At 44.9% G+C, this 16,317-nt stretch overlaps 1 protein-coding gene across 9 annotated transcripts in view; it reads right to left on the reverse strand.

The window, feature by feature from the left end:
• EIF4ENIF1 (eukaryotic translation initiation factor 4E nuclear import factor 1) overlaps nt 1–16,317 on the reverse strand; it is a 59,637-nt gene that overhangs the window by 41,481 nt on the left and 1,839 nt on the right. For all 9 annotated transcript variants that reach the window (XM_033233311.1, XM_033233310.1, XM_033233308.1 and 6 more), the window contains exon 2: nt 15,772–15,894. In XM_033233311.1, coding sequence (XP_033089202.1) covers nt 15,772–15,894 — 123 coding nt within the window. The remainder of the gene's footprint in view (nt 1–15,771; nt 15,895–16,317) is intronic.

Raw genomic sequence — 16,317 nt, forward strand, 5'->3', positions numbered from 1 at the left:
TTTTTTTTTTAACTAACTTGAGAGTAAATTGCCTAAGTCATGATACCTTACTCCTAAATACTTCAGTGCCTATTTCCTAAGAATGAAGATATTCTTTTACAGCCTGTTATCCAGCTCCATGAGAGAATTTGGCCCTACAGAAAATGACCTGAGTGACTATTTTCCCATTCTCTCAAGGATGTACTTAGCAGGTATCCGATGCACAGGAGAGAGGCTAATCCCTCACATATAACAGATGCTTCAGGGCATAAGGACTTACTTCTGCAGACTCAAGTTGAGAAGAACTGCCGGTTTTTTTTATAACTACAGTTATCGATAATACTTTTTTCTAATCTACCTTCCCAATTCCAGTTTTGTAAACTGACCCAATAATGTCCTTTATATTGATCTTCCCCCTCCAACACAGGACCCAGTCTAGAATCAGATATTTGATTGTTGTATCTCTTTGGTCTCCCTTAATCTAGAACATTTCTACAACTTTTGTCTCTTATGATATTGACATTTCTAGAGAATATAGTCCCTTTCTGTTAAAGAACATGATTCATTTTGAGTTGGTCTGATGTTTTTTCATGATTAGACTGAGACTAAATATACATGGGGCAGAATACTAACTGAAGAGGTGTTGTGCCCTTCTCAGACCATCACTTCTGGATGCCCATGATGTTCATCTGTCCTTTATCTGTGGTGCTAATTTTGATCATTTGGTCAAGGTTTTCCCTAGTTTCTCTACTATTTAGTTACTACTTTCCCATTTGCATTTAGCATGCAATCTGTGGGGAGACACTTTAAAATCATCCAAATATCTTGGTCTCCAGTTTTCCCCTAAAGTTAGCATCCATTAATGATTCTTGAACAAACCACTCTTCATTTTGCCACTCTAGCCCTCTCTCCATATTTACCAGCCAGCACTTGGCATCATACTGTAAAGGCAAGTCCTCCTTTCCCCCATTTATATACCTATGTATCATTGGTATGGACTCACAGACTCCTAGTTTTTTTTTTTTTTTTTTTTTTTTTGAGACAGAGTCTTGCTCTGTGGCCCAGGCTGGAGTGCAGTGGCGCGATCTTGGCTCACTGCAACCCTCGCCTCTTGGGTTGAAGCAATTCTTCCACCTCAGCCTCCTGAGTAGCTAAGACTACAGACATCTACCACCATGCCTGGCTAATGTTTTTTGTATTTTTAGTAGAGACAGAGTTTCACCACGTTGGCCAGACTGCTCTGGAACTCCTGACCTCAAGTGATCTGCCTGTCTCGGCCTCCCAGAGTGTTGGGATTACAGGCGTGAGCCACGGTGCCCGGCCGACTCCTGGTTTTTCTGTTGGTCTATAACTCATTAATGTCCTGAATTATGTGGTGCTCAAACTGTCCCAGATTTTGCCAGTGGGTGCCTTTTCAAACTGGCCCGTGTGTCTTTTTCAACATGCCATCTTTTTTTTTTTTAAAGACTGCCATACGTTCTGGCTTATCTTGTATTCATCCTGTTCCAGCCCTAGAATCAGCTATTTCTGAGAAATCCTGGTTTCTTTAAGTGGGGAACTGCATAAAACACCAAAGTCTTGGAACTGGGTATCTTCATTTGCCTGAAGGCCCTTTCAGTAGAGCTAGGAAATATACGCACTTACGTATACACACATGCACACTAACACACATCTCTACCCATATATACACACGCACACTAACACACATATCTACCCATATATACACATGCACACTAACACACATATATACCCATATATACAGCAAACTACTGCCTCCTTTTGGCATACTTTGAAATATTTTTTATAATAAAGTTAAAAAAAAAAAAAAAGCAATTCCAAAACTTTCAGCACCAGTAAAATGCTGCAACTGCCTTGTAAAAAAGCACATACCATCATGCCACGACTTTGACAACACTCCCATCCCAGGCCTTGCAACAGGAGAATGTGCACTGCTTCTCAGATCACTGATTCCACATCTTGGGGTGAGGATGGAGGGACAGATTTGCTCACTCAGCCCACAAGAATCACTGGGTATAGCATACCATGAATTCTCTCAGTGTTTACAGAAAACTGAAGCATCTAAATGTTTTCTTCAGGACAAGAAAATGCCTTAGGACTAGATGATATTTTAGTTTTAAGACCAGGATATCAATCAGGCATTTGCATTTATTTAGGATTTATTTATGAATTATCTGTCTTATAAGTGGATAGAAATATGAATAAAACTTTGGAAGACTGAGATAAATAGAGTTCCAAATATAAGGAAATATCTAGAGGCTGTTCAAAATTCTGAAAACATTTGTTGAAGAACTGACATACATCCTATAAATCACCAGTAAAGACAGGAGTCAGCTGGGTGCAGTGGCTCACACCTGTACTCCCAGAACTTTGGGAGGCTGAAGTGGGAGGATTGCTTGAGTCCAGGAGTTCAAGATCAGCCTGGGCAATATAAGGAGACCTCATCTCTACAAAACAAATTTTAAAATTCATTGAGTGGGCCGGGCGCGGTGGCTCACACCTGTAATCCCAGCACTATAGGAGGCTGAGGCAGGTGGATCACTTGAGGCCAGGAGTTTGCGACCAGCCTGGCCAACACGGTGAAACCCCATCTCTGCTAAAAATATAAAACTTAGCCAAGTGTGGTAGCGGGTGCCTGTAATCCCAGCTACTTTTAGGGAGGCTGAGGTTGCAGTGAGCTGAGATCACACCACTGCACTCCAGCTTGGGTGACAGAGCAAGACTCCGTCTCAAAAAAAAAAAAAAAAAAAATCATCAAGTGTGGTCCCTGCTACTCAGGAGGCTGAGGTGGGAGGGTCACTTGAGCAGTGGTGATCCACCACTGCTCTCCATCCTGGGTGAGAGAGACCCTGTCTCAGAAAAAGAAAAGAACAAAAAACACTATGGGAGAGTCCAGAGACATCTGCAGGGCAAACATGGTGTCAGATCTGTGGGGTTAGCAAAACTTTGGGGCTGGGGTGAGGGGTGCAGGGAGGATGGAGCAATAGTAGTTATGAAGGTATCAGATATTACTAGAATACAGAAATCCTAAGAACAAAAGGGCTTAAAATTTTTCTAGTAAAAACAGGAAGGACCTTGCAATATAGTAAATACTTATACATAATGCTACAGTAAAAACCACTGCAAAGCAATTTTTTACTCTTCGAAGTAACTAAAGATTATCACATATTCCCTTACTACCCCATGCAGATACTAAACTAAGAACCCTAATGTGCTTGTATTAAATCAAAGACAATCTTTCACACTTAAATGTGTAAATTCTTTTTTTTTTTTTTTTGAGACAGAGTCTTGCTCTGTCGCCCAAGCTGGAGTGCAGTGGCCGGATCTCAGCTCACTGCAAGCTCCACCTCCCAGGTTCATGCCATTCTCCTGCCTCAGCCTCCCGAGTAGCTGGGACTACAGGCGCCCGCCACCTCGCCTGGCTAGTTTTTTGTATTTTTTAGTAGAGACAGGGTTTCACCATGTTAGCCAGGATGGTCTTGATCTCCTGACCTTGTGATCCGCCCGCCTCGGCCTCCCAATAAATGTGTAAATTCTTAATGTACAGAGTTTCTTTTTTTTTTTTTTTTGAGACGGAGTTTCACTCTGTCGCCCAGGCTGGAGTGCAGTGGCTGGATCTCAGCTCACTGCAAGCTCCGCCTCCTGGGTTTACGCCATTCTCCTGCCTCAGCCTCCCGAGTAGCTGGGACTACAGGCGCCCGCCACCTCGCCCGGCTAGTTTTTTGTATTTTTTAGTAGAGACGGGGTTTCACCGTGTTAGCCAGGATGGTCTCGATCTCCTGACCTCGTGATCTGCCCGTCTCGGCCTCCCAAAGTGCTGGGATTACAGGCTTGAGCCACCGCGCCCGGCCCAGAGTTTCTAAGTGGTGTTTTGTTTGCAACTTTTACCTCCAAAGGTAACAGGGATCCCAATAGGTGTTCTCAATTACTACTACAGTTGTTTGCTGAACTCTATAATGATTTTACTTATTTATTTAGGAGTCACCTGGGAAAGGTTAACACTTTAACACAACCACAAAACATCCAGAAAAGCCTAATTTTGGTCCTATTGACGGGAAATCAAAAAATATTTTAACAGAAGTAACAGTCTTAAAAAAAGGAAAATAGGAGCCTAAAGAGAGAGGATAACTAAATGTAATATGGTATCCCGGATGGAATCCTGGAACAGAAAAACCGTATTAGCTTAAAAATAAGAAAATGTGGGCTGGGCACGGTGACTCACACCTGTAATGACAGCACTTTGGGAGGCCAAGGCGGGTGGACCACTTAAGATCAGGAGTTCAAGACCAGCCTGGCATGTCTGTAATCCCAGCTACTCGGGAGGCTCAGGCAATTCTGCCTGAGCCTGGGAGGTGAAGGTTGTAGTGAGCCGAGATCACACCACTGCACTCCAGCCTGTGCAACAGAGTAAGATTCTGTCTCAAACAAACAAAAAATTAGCCAGGTGTGGGGGTGCACACCTGTAGCCCCAGCTACTTGGGAGGCTGAGGTACAAGAATCGCTTGAACCTGGGAGGCAGAGGTTGCAGTGAGCCAAGACTACGCCACTGCACTCCAGCCTGGGAAAAAGAGGGAGACTTTGTCTCTAAACAAAAAACAAAATACAAAAAAACACAAAAACAAAAAACAGGACGTGGTGGTATGCCTGTTGTCCAGGCTACCTGGTTGAGCCCAGAAGATCCAGGCTGCAATGAGCTGTAATTGTATCACTGCACTCCAGCCTGAGTGACAAGAGACCCTGTCTCAAAAAGAGAGGCCGGGTGTATTACTTGAGGTCAGGAGTTCGAGACCAGCATAGCCAACATAGCGAAACCCTGTCTCTACTAAAAATTAAAAAATTAGCTGGGTATGATGGCACGTGCCTGTAATCTCAGCCTCACTCGGGAGGCTGAAGCAGGAGAAATTGGTTGAATCCAGGAGGCGGAAGTTGCAGTGAGCTGAGATTCTCCAGCCTCGGCAACAGAGCAAGACTCTGTCTCAAAAAAAAAAAAAAAAAGAAGAAAAAAAAGAATTTCAAATTGAGAGGTTATTTGAAGTTAATGTTTTGTTCAATATAATCTTTCCTCTTACAGAGTTATTGCTCTAATCACAGAGTGATAAACACCAACTACTCTCAGTTAACAAGACTTAACAAAATTCTCATTTTCACTTCCGTATTATTCCAGTTTTCATTGTTGACTTTACATGCTTAGCATACAGAAAGATGATGTTTAAGTGAACAGAGGTACAAACTTCACAGGCCTGTAAGAGCAGAAGGCAGAGTAGCAAGCTAGTTACACACTGGCATTAACCACACCAGCAACATTATTTGTGCCAGGGCACACTTTTGACCAAATACAATGGCTAAAACATAGCTCACCCGTCTATAAAGAGCCATTTTCTAAGGGCCTGGCGCGGTGGCTCAAGCCTGTAATCCCAGCACTTTGGGAGGCCGAGGCGGGTGGATCACGAGGTCAGGAGATCGAGACCATCCTGGCTAACACGGTGAAACCCCGTCTCTACTAAAAATACAAAAACTAGCCGGGCGAGGTGGCGGGCGCCTGGAGTCCCAGCTGCTCGGAGGCTGAGGCAGGAGAATGGCGTGAACCCGGGAGGTGGAGCTTGCAGTGAGCTGAGATCCGGCCACTGCACTCCAGTCCGGGCGACAGAGCGAGACTCTGCCTCAAAAAAAAAAAAAAAAAAAAAAAAAAAAGAAAATGGGTCAAGCCTCCCAAAACCTATTGGGGAATTACTAGTATGAACACCCATTTTTGGTGATCAGTATTAAAGTGGAAAGCAAATGAATCTCAACAAAAGCCCAAAAGAACAATAGTTAAAATCCTTATCCATTTCTTTCTGCAGAAATCCTACGTAGAAGCAAATATGCATTCTGATGGACATTCTGACATTATGTAGAATTTCATGTAAGTCACATTTATGGAAGGGGGATTAAAAGGGAAATATTCCTGGCCGGGCGTGGTGGCTCACACCTGTAATCCCAGCACTTTGGGAGGGTGAGGCAGGCGGATCACCCGAGGTCATTCAAGACCAGCCTAACATGGAGAAATCCCATCTATACTAAAATTACAAAACATTAGCCGGATATGGAGGCGTGCGCCTGTAATCCCAGCTACTCGCGAGGCTGAGGCAGGAGAATCACTTGAACTCGGGAGGCGGAGGTTGCAGTGAGCCGAGATTGCACCATTGCACCCCAGCCTGGGCAACAAGAACAAAACTCCCTCTCAAAACAAAACAAAATAAAACTAAAACAAATGGAACAGGCAGAGGCCGGGTGCAGTGGCTCACATCTGTAATCCCAGCACTTTGGGAGACCAAGGTGGGCAGATCACTTGAGGTCAGGAGTTTGAGACCAGCCTGGCCAACATGGCGAAATCCTGTCTCTACTAAAAATAAAAAAATTAACTGGGCATGGTGGCACACACCTGTAATCCCAACTACTCAGGAGGCTGAGGCAGGAGAATCACTTGAACCCAGGAGGTGGAGGTTGCAGTGAGTCAAGATCGTGCTACTGCACTCCATCCTGGGCGACAGAGCAAGACTCTGTCTCAACAACCAAAAAGGAACGGGCAGTAAAAAGCAGTCAGAAGCTATTCTCTACGGTCTTACCAGCCAGCCCGTTCTAAGAACTTCCAGTTAGATAGGTTTTCTGGACAGCTGACACACTAAGATTGAATTTTTTTTTTTTTTCCTGAGACAGTCTCACTCTGTTGACCATGCTGGAGTGCAATGATGCAATCATAGCTCACCGCAGCCTCAACTTACCAAGCTCAAGTGATCCTCCCACCTTAGCCTCTTGAGTATCTGGGACCACAGGTGCACACCACCACCCCTGGCTTTTTTTTTTTTTTTTAAGAGATGGGGTCTCACTATGTTGCCCAGTCTGATAGTGAACTCCTGGGCTCAATTCGTCCTCCCACCTTGTCTTCACAATGACTTTTCATACCATAATTTTACCTTCTACAACATAAATAGGTATCCTTATATTAGCTTAAGAAGTTTATAACTAGGCCGGGCGTGGTGGCTCAAGCCTGTAATCCCAGCACTTTGGGAGGCCGAGACAGGCGGATCACGAGGTCAGGAGATCGAGACCATCCTGGCTAATATGGTGAAACCCCGTCTCTACTAAAAAATACAAAAAACTAGCCGGGTGAGGTGGCGGGCGCCTGTAGTCCCAGCTACTCGGGAGGCTGAGGCAGGAGAATGGCGTGAACCCGGGAGGCGGAGCTTGCAGTGAGCTGAGATCCGGCCACAGCACTCCAGCCTGGGTGACAGAGCCAGACTCCGTCTCAAAAAAAAAAAAAAAAAGAAGTTTATAACTAAATTTGTCACAAAAATGTCACCTGTTAGAGTTACTACTCAGTTTATGAAAGATACATTTAAAGTTATCAAACAAGATTTTTATACGGAAAAACAGACCACCTGATTCCTGTTTCAACCTAGGATTTAAATCACAGTTACTCTTTTCTCTGGGGATTGGCTTCAAGTCTTCTGATTACATCCAAGAAGGCTAGGATTACTCAAGTCAGTCACATCAACTGCTTGTCCATTTTCCTGATTGTTTTAAAGGAAAGACAAACATGGCTGTACTGACTGCTATGTCCAATTGGCCTACCAGCCACGAATTAGGGTGGCCTCCTTTAAAGATCCCTGGAGACACTAATGACTACAATAATGCCACTTTGTAACCAGTCAAGGTTATGAAGAGTCCACATGGGGCCAGATGCAGTGGCTCACACCTGTAACTCCAGCACTTTAGGAGGCTGAGGCAGGATTGCTGAGGTCAGGAGTTGGAGACCAGCCTGGGCAACGTAATGAGATCCTATCTCTACAAAGAAATGAAAAAATAAGCCATGTGTGGTGACACACACCTGTAGTCCTAGCTACTCAGGAGGTTGAGGTGGAAGGATCACTTGAATGCAGAGTTCAAGGCTGCAGTGAGTTAACTGTACCACTGCACTCCAGCCTGGACAACACAGTGAGAGCCTGTCTCAAAAAAAAAAAAAAAAATTCCACATGAGGTTAAACTAAGATAATTCAACATTCACTTTTACCTTTAACGCGCATGTTTAACACTGATCAGTATCAAGCTGAATGTTCTGAGTGTCTCTGCTTTTATTCCCTGTCCAACTGGCAGGTGACAGTCATTTAATAAGGAATCAATGGCAAAATACAGGAGCAAAAGAAGAACAGCATAACGTATGTATCCTCTATAAGATTAGTCTATTTGGCTGGGTGCAGTAGCTTAGGCCTGTAATCCCAGCACTTTGGCAGGCAGCAGCAGGTGGATCACTTGAGGTCAGGAGTTTGAGACCAACCTTACCAATACGGTGAAACCCCGTTTCTACTAAAAATACAAAAATTAGCTGGCCATCATGGCACATACCTGTAATCCCAGCTACTCAGGAGGCTGAGGCAGGAGAATTGCTTGAACCTGGGAGGCAGAGGTTGCAGTGAGCCAAGATTGCAACACTGCACTCCAGCCTGGGTGACAAGAGTGAGACTCAGTCTCAAAAAAAAAAAAAAAAGAGTCTGTTCACTTGAAGAAAAAATCATGGATCTGAGGCTGGGCGTGGTGGCTGAGGCCTGTAATGATAGCACTTTAGGAGGCCAAGGTGGGTGGCTCATGAGGTCAGGAGATCGAGACCATCCTGGCCAACATGGTGAAACCCCATGTGTACTAAAATGCAAAAAAAATTAGCTGGGCGTGGTGGCGGGCGCCTGTAGTCCCGGCTACTCAGGAGGCTGAGGTAGGGGAATGGCTTGAACCCAGGAGGCAGAGGTTGCAGTGAGCCGACATCGGGCCACTGCACTCCAGCCTGGCGAGAGAGCGAGACTCCATCTCAAAACAAAAACAGAAAAAAAACCCACATGGATTTGAATAGCGGAATGGCCTAAAACATTTCTATTTTGTATTTCAAGCAGAAGACAGCATTGCTAACAGAATAGCAGGTACTATATTCCTTAATAACTGGTGAACAAGTGTCTCTGGTGAAGAGAAAGTTGAATTAGCAGCACTGCCAGGTGATTTTTTTTTTTTTTTTTGAGACAGGGTCTCTCTTTGTTGCCCAGGCTGTAGTGCAATGGCCCGATGATGGCTCACTGCAGCCTCAAACGATTCTCTCACCTCAGTCCCCTGTCCCTGACCTCTGAGTAGCTGAGACTAGAGGCAACATGCCACCATACCCAGTTAATTTTAAAATTTTTTTTTTTTTTTTTTTTTGAGAGGGAGTCTCGCTCTGTCGCCCAGGCTGGAGTGCAGTGGCCGGGTCTCAGCTCACTGCAAGCTCCGCCTCCCGGGTTTACGCCATTCTCCTGCCTCAGCCTCCCAAGTAGCTGGGACTACAGGCGCCCGCCACCTCGCCCGGCTAGTTTTTTGTATTTTTTTAGTAGAGACGGGGTTTCACCGTGTTAGCCAGGATGGTCTCGATCTCCTGACCTCGTGATCTGCCCGTCTCGGCCTCCCAAAGTGCTGGGATTACAGGCTTGAGCCACCGCGCCCGGCCTAAAAATTTTTTTTTTGTAGTGACAGGGTCTTGTCATCCTGCCCAGGCTGGTCTTGAACTCCTGGGCTCAAGCAATCCTCCCGTCTCAGTCTCCTTAACTGCTGGGATTACAAGTGTGAGCCACTACACTCAGTCAGGAGGCGACCATTTCTTAAGCCAATGGTTCTCAAACTTGAACCAGAGTCAGAATCCCCTGAAGAGCTTGTTAAATGCAGACAGTTAAGCTCTACTCCCCAAGTTTCTCCTTTAATACCACTGAGAAAAGGCCTGAGATTTGTATTTCTAACAAGTCACCAGACGATGCTAATGCTAGTTCAGGGACCACACTTTGAGAACCATTGTCTAAAGCACTTTTAAACCACAACTTTCGGGTGAGACCCCACTCTATAATCTACAAACGTCCTTCAACATGATCCAATCACTTTAAAAATGCATACTTAGATACTACCAAAATATAGCTTTTGGTCTTAGGAATCTGGCCTAAAAAACAGAGCAGCATTTACAACTTAGGGGCTCCAGAACCTCAGGGTAATAGGTGCATATGATAAACCCACTTATAACCATCCCACACTGAGGTTTAGGAGTAGGCCTGAAAGCACCCCATGTGACTCTAACTTGAGTTCCTAAGATATTCTTGGAAGCACAATGAACATCTTCTGAATCCCAAATAACAACTATGCATCCTCTGAGTTACTTGACACCACCAACACCATTTATCAAGTTCTCTAAGGAAGACCAAAGCCTTGATACTCAAAGTATAGTCAGTGGACCAGCAACATGTGCACCACTTGGGAGTGGGTTAAAAAGCAGAATCTTCAGGACCACCCCTGCTTACCACTCAGAATTCCTTCCCCAAGGCCTAAACATGATTCCCCAGGCATATTAACATTTGAGAAACAAGCTGAACTAAAGATGTCTTAGCACAAAATGAAACTCTGGTACATTATCCTGAAAAGTACCTGACCAAAACATCTGTACTTCTTCTACTCATGGGGGAGAAACAAAAACTCTTCGAGTTCTGAACAACAAACTACTAACATTATCCCAGAAAGCAACTGAACACTAAACTAAGAAGGATCAAAGGTTAAGGGGCCCTCTCATCTGGCCAATGTCTTTTTTTGACCCTGTAAGTAAACACACACAGCTACAAGTTCCCACAGAATACACCACCTATTAAAAAAAAAAAAAAAAAAAAAAGTTACTGGCCGGCTCACACCTGTAATCCCAGCACTTCAGGAAGCCAAGGTGGGCAGATCACCTGAGGTCGGGAGTTCGAGACCAACCTGACCAACATGGAGAAACTCCGTCTCTACTAAAAATACAAAAATTATGGCTGGGCGCGGTGGCTCAAGCCTGTAATCCTAGCACTTTGGGAGGCCCAGACAGGTGGATCACGAGGTCAGGAGTTCGAGACCATCCCGGCTAACACGGTGAAACCCCGTCTCTACTAAAAAATACAAAAAGCTAGCCGGGCGAGGTGGCGGGCGCCTGTAGTCCCAGCTACTCGGGAGGCTGAGGCAGGAGAATGGCGTAAACCTGGGAGGCGGAGCTTGCAGTGAGCTGAAATCCGGCCACTGCACTCCAGCCCAGGCGACAGAGCGAGACTCCGTCTCAAAAAAAAAAACAACAAAAAAAAAACAAAGCCGGGCGCGGTGGCTCAAGCCTGTAATCCCAGCACTTTGGGAGGCTGAGATGGGCGGATCACAAGGTCAGGAGATCGAGACCATCCTGGCTAACACGGTGAAACCCCATCTCTACTAAAAAATACAAAAAAAAAAAAAAACTAGCCGGGCGAGGTGGCGGCGCCTGTAGTCCCAGCTACCCAGGAGGCTGAGGCAGGAGAATGGTGTGAACTCGGGAGGCGGAGCTTGCAGTGAGCTGAGATCCGGCCACAGCACTCCAGCCTGGGTGAGAGAGCGAGACTCCGTCTCAAAAAAAAAAAAAAAAAAAAAAAAAACACAAAAATTAGCTGGGCGTGGTGGCACATGCCTGTAATCCCAGCTACTCAGCAGGGTGAGGCAAGAGAATAGGTTGAACCTGGGGACGGAAGTTGCCGTGAGCCAAGATCACGCCATTGCACTCCAGCCTGGGCAACAAGAGCGAAACTCCAACTCAAAATCACCAGTGAGAACAGTTTCCCTCTACTGCTTCCAGATCTAGCCCATGAACTTGAAGTGGCAGAAACATTATTAGTCTATTTATTCCAGTAGTTTGATCTCAGTATATAGAAAAGGAAGAAGGATGGTTTGAATATTATTCCAGTTGTGGAACTAACATATTTATTACAGTGCTAATAACATATAATCATTTCAAGCTCTCTTTAAAGGGAGAAGACTTCGTTATCCCCAAGTCCCGCATAAAATTACTAGAGTGTTGAAAAACATGAAAGCACTACCCTAACACTGCCTAAACACTATCCTAAAATTGTCATTAACTAAATCCTCTTAAGAGTAGAAAGTAAACCTATTTCCAATTAATTTGGTAGAAAAGACTTAAATCTAAGCTCCACTGTCATTAAGCTAAAAAATGCTTTTAACCAGTTCTTCAAGGCACATTTATCTAAGTATGACAGAATTCTGCGGTTGGACTGTCAAAAATGGACAATACTGAGGTTCTTAATCTTTACTGCAAAGAAACACAAGTTCTACCCTAAGAAAGAGAAATTATCTTCCTAAAAATGACTTAAGCATAAAGATAGAAACATACACAAAGATGAAATATACTTTTTTGGCCGGGCGCGGTGGCTCAAGCCTGTAATCCCAGCACTTTGGGAGGCCGAGACGGGCGGATCACGAGGTCAGGAGATCGAGACCATCCTGGCTAACACGGTGAAACCCCGTCTCTACTAAAAATACAAAAACTAGCCGGGCGAGGTGGCGGGCGCCTGTAGTCCCAGCTACTCGGGAGGCTGAGGCAGGAGAATGGCGTAAACCCGGGAGGCGGAGCTTGCAGTGAGCTGAGATCTGGCCACTGCACTCCAGTCCGGGCGACAGAGCGAGACTCCGCCTCAAAAAAAAAAAAAAAAAAAAAAAAAAAAAAGAAATATACTTTTTTTTTTTTTGAGACGGAGTCTTGCTCTGTCCCCCAGGCTGGAGTGCAGTGGCGCGTTCTCAGCTCACTGCAAGCTTCGCCTCCTGGGTTCACGCCATTCTCCTGCCTCAGCCTCCTGAGTAGCTGGGACTACAGGCGCCCACTACTGCGCCCGGCTAATTTTTTGTATTTTTAGTAGATACGGGGTTTCACCGTGGTCTCGATCTCCTGACCTTGTGATCCGCCCGCCTCAGCCTCCCAAAGTGCTGGGATTACAGGCGTGAGCCACTGCGCCTGGACGAAATATACATGTTAACCTCTGATCAGTGTGTGAAAGTGATTCAAAAGCCTCTCTGCCTGGACTCTACCAGTAGACAACCGGTTAGAACTTTAGTTCAAAAAGTACTGGAAAGGCTGGGTGCAGTGGCTCACACCTATGATCCCAGCACTTTGGGAGGCCGAAGCAGGTGGATCACTTGAGGTCAGGAGTTCGAGACCAGACTGATCAACATGGAGAAACCTTGTCTCTACTAAAAATACAAAATTAGCCGGGCATGGTGGTACATGCCTGTGATCCCAGCTACTCGGGAGGCTGAGGCAGGAGAATCGCTTGAACCTGGGAAGCAGAGGTTGCAGTGAGCCGAGATCGCTCCATTGCACTCCAGCCTGAGCAGCAGGAGCGAAATTCCATCTCAATAATAATAATAATAACAATAATAAAGTACTGGAAGGGGCCGGGCTCGGTGGCTCACACCGATAATCACAGCACTTTGGGAGGCCGAGATGGGTGATCACCTGAGCTCAGCAGTTTGACACCAGCAACACAGTGAAACCGTCCCTACTAAAAATAAAAAATAAAAAAAATAGGCCAGGCACAGTGGCTCACACCAGTAATTCCAACATTTTCGGGGGCTGAGGCGGTTGGATCATCTGAGGTCAGGAGTTCAAGACCAGCCTGGCCAACATGGCAAAAACCCCTCTCCACTAAAAATACAAAAATTAGCTGGGCGTGGTGGCGCATGCCTGTAATCCCAGCTACTTGGGAGGCTGAGGCAGCAGAATCACTTGAACCCAAGAGGCGGAGGTTGCAGTAAGCTGAGATAGCACCACTGCACTCCAGCCTGGGCAACAAGAACGAAACTCCATCTCAAAAATAAATAAATAAATAAATAAATAAATAAATAAAAATACAAAAACAAAATTAGCTGGGTGTGGCAGCGTGTGCCTATAGTCCCAGCTACTTCAGAGGCTGAGGCAGGAGAATCACTTGAACCAGTGAGGCAGAGGTTGCAGTGAGCCAAGATCATGCCACTACACTCCAGTCTGGGCGACAGAGCGAGACTATGGCTCAAAAAAAATAGAAAAACAAAAAGTACTGGAAGGGGGCCGGGCGCAGTGGCTCACACCTGTACTCCCAGCACTTTGGGAGGCTGAGGCAGATGAATCACTTGAGGTCAGGATTTTGAGATGAGCCTGGCCAACATGGCAAGATCCCATCTCTACTAAAACTACAAAAATTAGCTGGGCATGGTGGCGCATGCCTGTAGTCCCAGCTACTCGGGAGGGTAAGGCAGGAGAATCGCTTGAACCCAGGAGGGGGAGGTTGTGGGGATCCAAGATCGTGCCATTGCACTCCAGCCTGGGCAACAAGAGTGAAACTCCATCTCAAAAAATAAAAACAAAAATAAAACAATAAGTACTGGAAGATTTACATTTCACTTCATTTGATGGCTTTTCTCCATTCAGAATTCACCTGTCACCATTTCAAGAAATGAATCTAAGTTGTGAAACACTACTCTAAACACTCTCAGGTTTGAGAGAAATATATTTGGGAAGACCAAATCTGAATGTGGAAAAAGTTTTCTATCAGCTCACATGCTGTCATGCCAAAACAGACCATCCTAAGACAGCAATCAACCAAAAACGCTTTACACCTGAAAACATTTCTCTTACAGCAGTTTTCTCCAGTGCTGAAAATGAATATTAATTTGACAGCATTTGATACTTTATCAAGTAGGTAAGAGTAGTGCACCAGTACATAAACAACGGCTGGCTTTAAAGCATTAACCAGTCAGTATCCCAGGAAGCCAGGGACAATTAGCCATGTTAGAGCCATGACTGAGGCCTGGCACAGTGGCTCACCCCTGTAATCCCAACACTTTGGGAGGCCAAGGTGGGCGGATTGCTTGAGCCCAGGAGTTTGCCTGGGCAACATGGCGAATTCCCATCTCTATAAAAAATACAAAAACTAGCCGAGCGTAGTGGTGTACGCCTGTGGTCCCAGCTACTCAGGAGACTGAGACAGGAGGATGGCTTGAACCCGGGAGGTCCAGGCTGCAGTGAGCCATGATCGTGCCACTGCACTCCAGCCTGGGCGACAGAATGAGGCCCTGTTGCGTGCAAAAATAAATCAATAAATAAATAAAATAAAATTTAAAAAAAAGTCCATACTAAGGATATATGGATGTGGGCCCAATTAGGATATAACCGTTCTTGTCGTCAATGTCCCCACTACTTCAACACTGTTAAGCAAGTTTTATGGGAACCAGCCTGATATATTTTAGGGACCGAGAAATGAATTTACAATTCGAGTCCTGTCAACTTCTTCAGAAACATTCAGTAGCCAACAAGACATGTACTGAAGTAAGATCTTTAATAAATATGACTTCCTCTCTCCCCCAAAAGCAGTTATCTGGACAAGCAGTTTAAGCATCTCCAGTTTTCAGCTAGGGGAAATATGACTGAAGCCTTACTTTTTTGAGTCCATATCCAATTTATAATAGAAAGTAAAAAAATAGGATTGAAAAATCCAGTTACCCCGCCAAGCACACTCAAAAGCATTCCTATGGGGAGTCTGCCTCTTAAGGAGACATCATTACAGAGGACACTAATTTTGTGGCACATCCTAGAGCTTTAATCCTCACAGTACAGTATGTAAATCAATAACATACCAATTACATAGCTGTTACAGAACTTACAAAGTATACTGATCTGCAATTTAAAAAAAATCTAAGCCTACATTCCCTTCACCTAAAAGCCTCTCAAAGCAAATTCCAGCTTAAACTCTAGGTATCTGCACTTGCAGAAAAATGTTCAAAGTAATGCTCTACTAAATTTAGTTAATATTTAGTCCATGTAGTGAGTCAAAATGAGATTACCACTTAATAGGAATTAAATGGTTATACACTGTTACTAACTTCCCCACTAAAAAGAAACACTATTTCATTAGTGGCAAATCCTACTTTTGTATAGCGATGGGGGCATTTGGAGGCAGGTGGCTTCTTCAGGTCAAGGAAAGCATCTCCATTTTCTGTTTCACCCACACTTCTCCTATCCATGGCTCCTTGGTCTACAATGCTCTGCACCTGGAAGATAAATCGGCACAAAATTGTCACCGAGAACAGTAAGTTTTCAGAAATCTTCGCTGTTTCTTCAGAGGCTGAAACGTTTTAATCTCTTAAAACAGCTAGCGTTAAAAATAAGTCCCCACCCCAAAATTATGCTATAAATTAGAACTCGGAGATAGAATCGTTGGTACTCAGTTATCTCTCCTAGTATCCTAAGCATCAACATGGTAAAAAGCAGAAGGTGCCCAACTCAAGGTATATAACCTTTAAGCAGCTTTAACACAAAGAGAAACCAAGATTAGGGGCTGCCACCCAGGGGGATCTTTCAAGACTGGTGGAAGTTTCCCGGACTGGTGGCAGGTAGAAGACTGGTTGGGCTGGGAACCCGCGAAGTCTGTTGTAAAGTGCCTGTCACTTGCCAATGGACGGCGCCAGCTGCCC

This window comes from Trachypithecus francoisi, unplaced genomic scaffold, assembly GCF_009764315.1.
Source record: "Trachypithecus francoisi isolate TF-2019V2 unplaced genomic scaffold, Tfra_2.0 Lachesis_group14, whole genome shotgun sequence".
In the NCBI taxonomy this organism is placed as follows: domain Eukaryota; kingdom Metazoa; phylum Chordata; class Mammalia; order Primates; family Cercopithecidae; genus Trachypithecus; species Trachypithecus francoisi.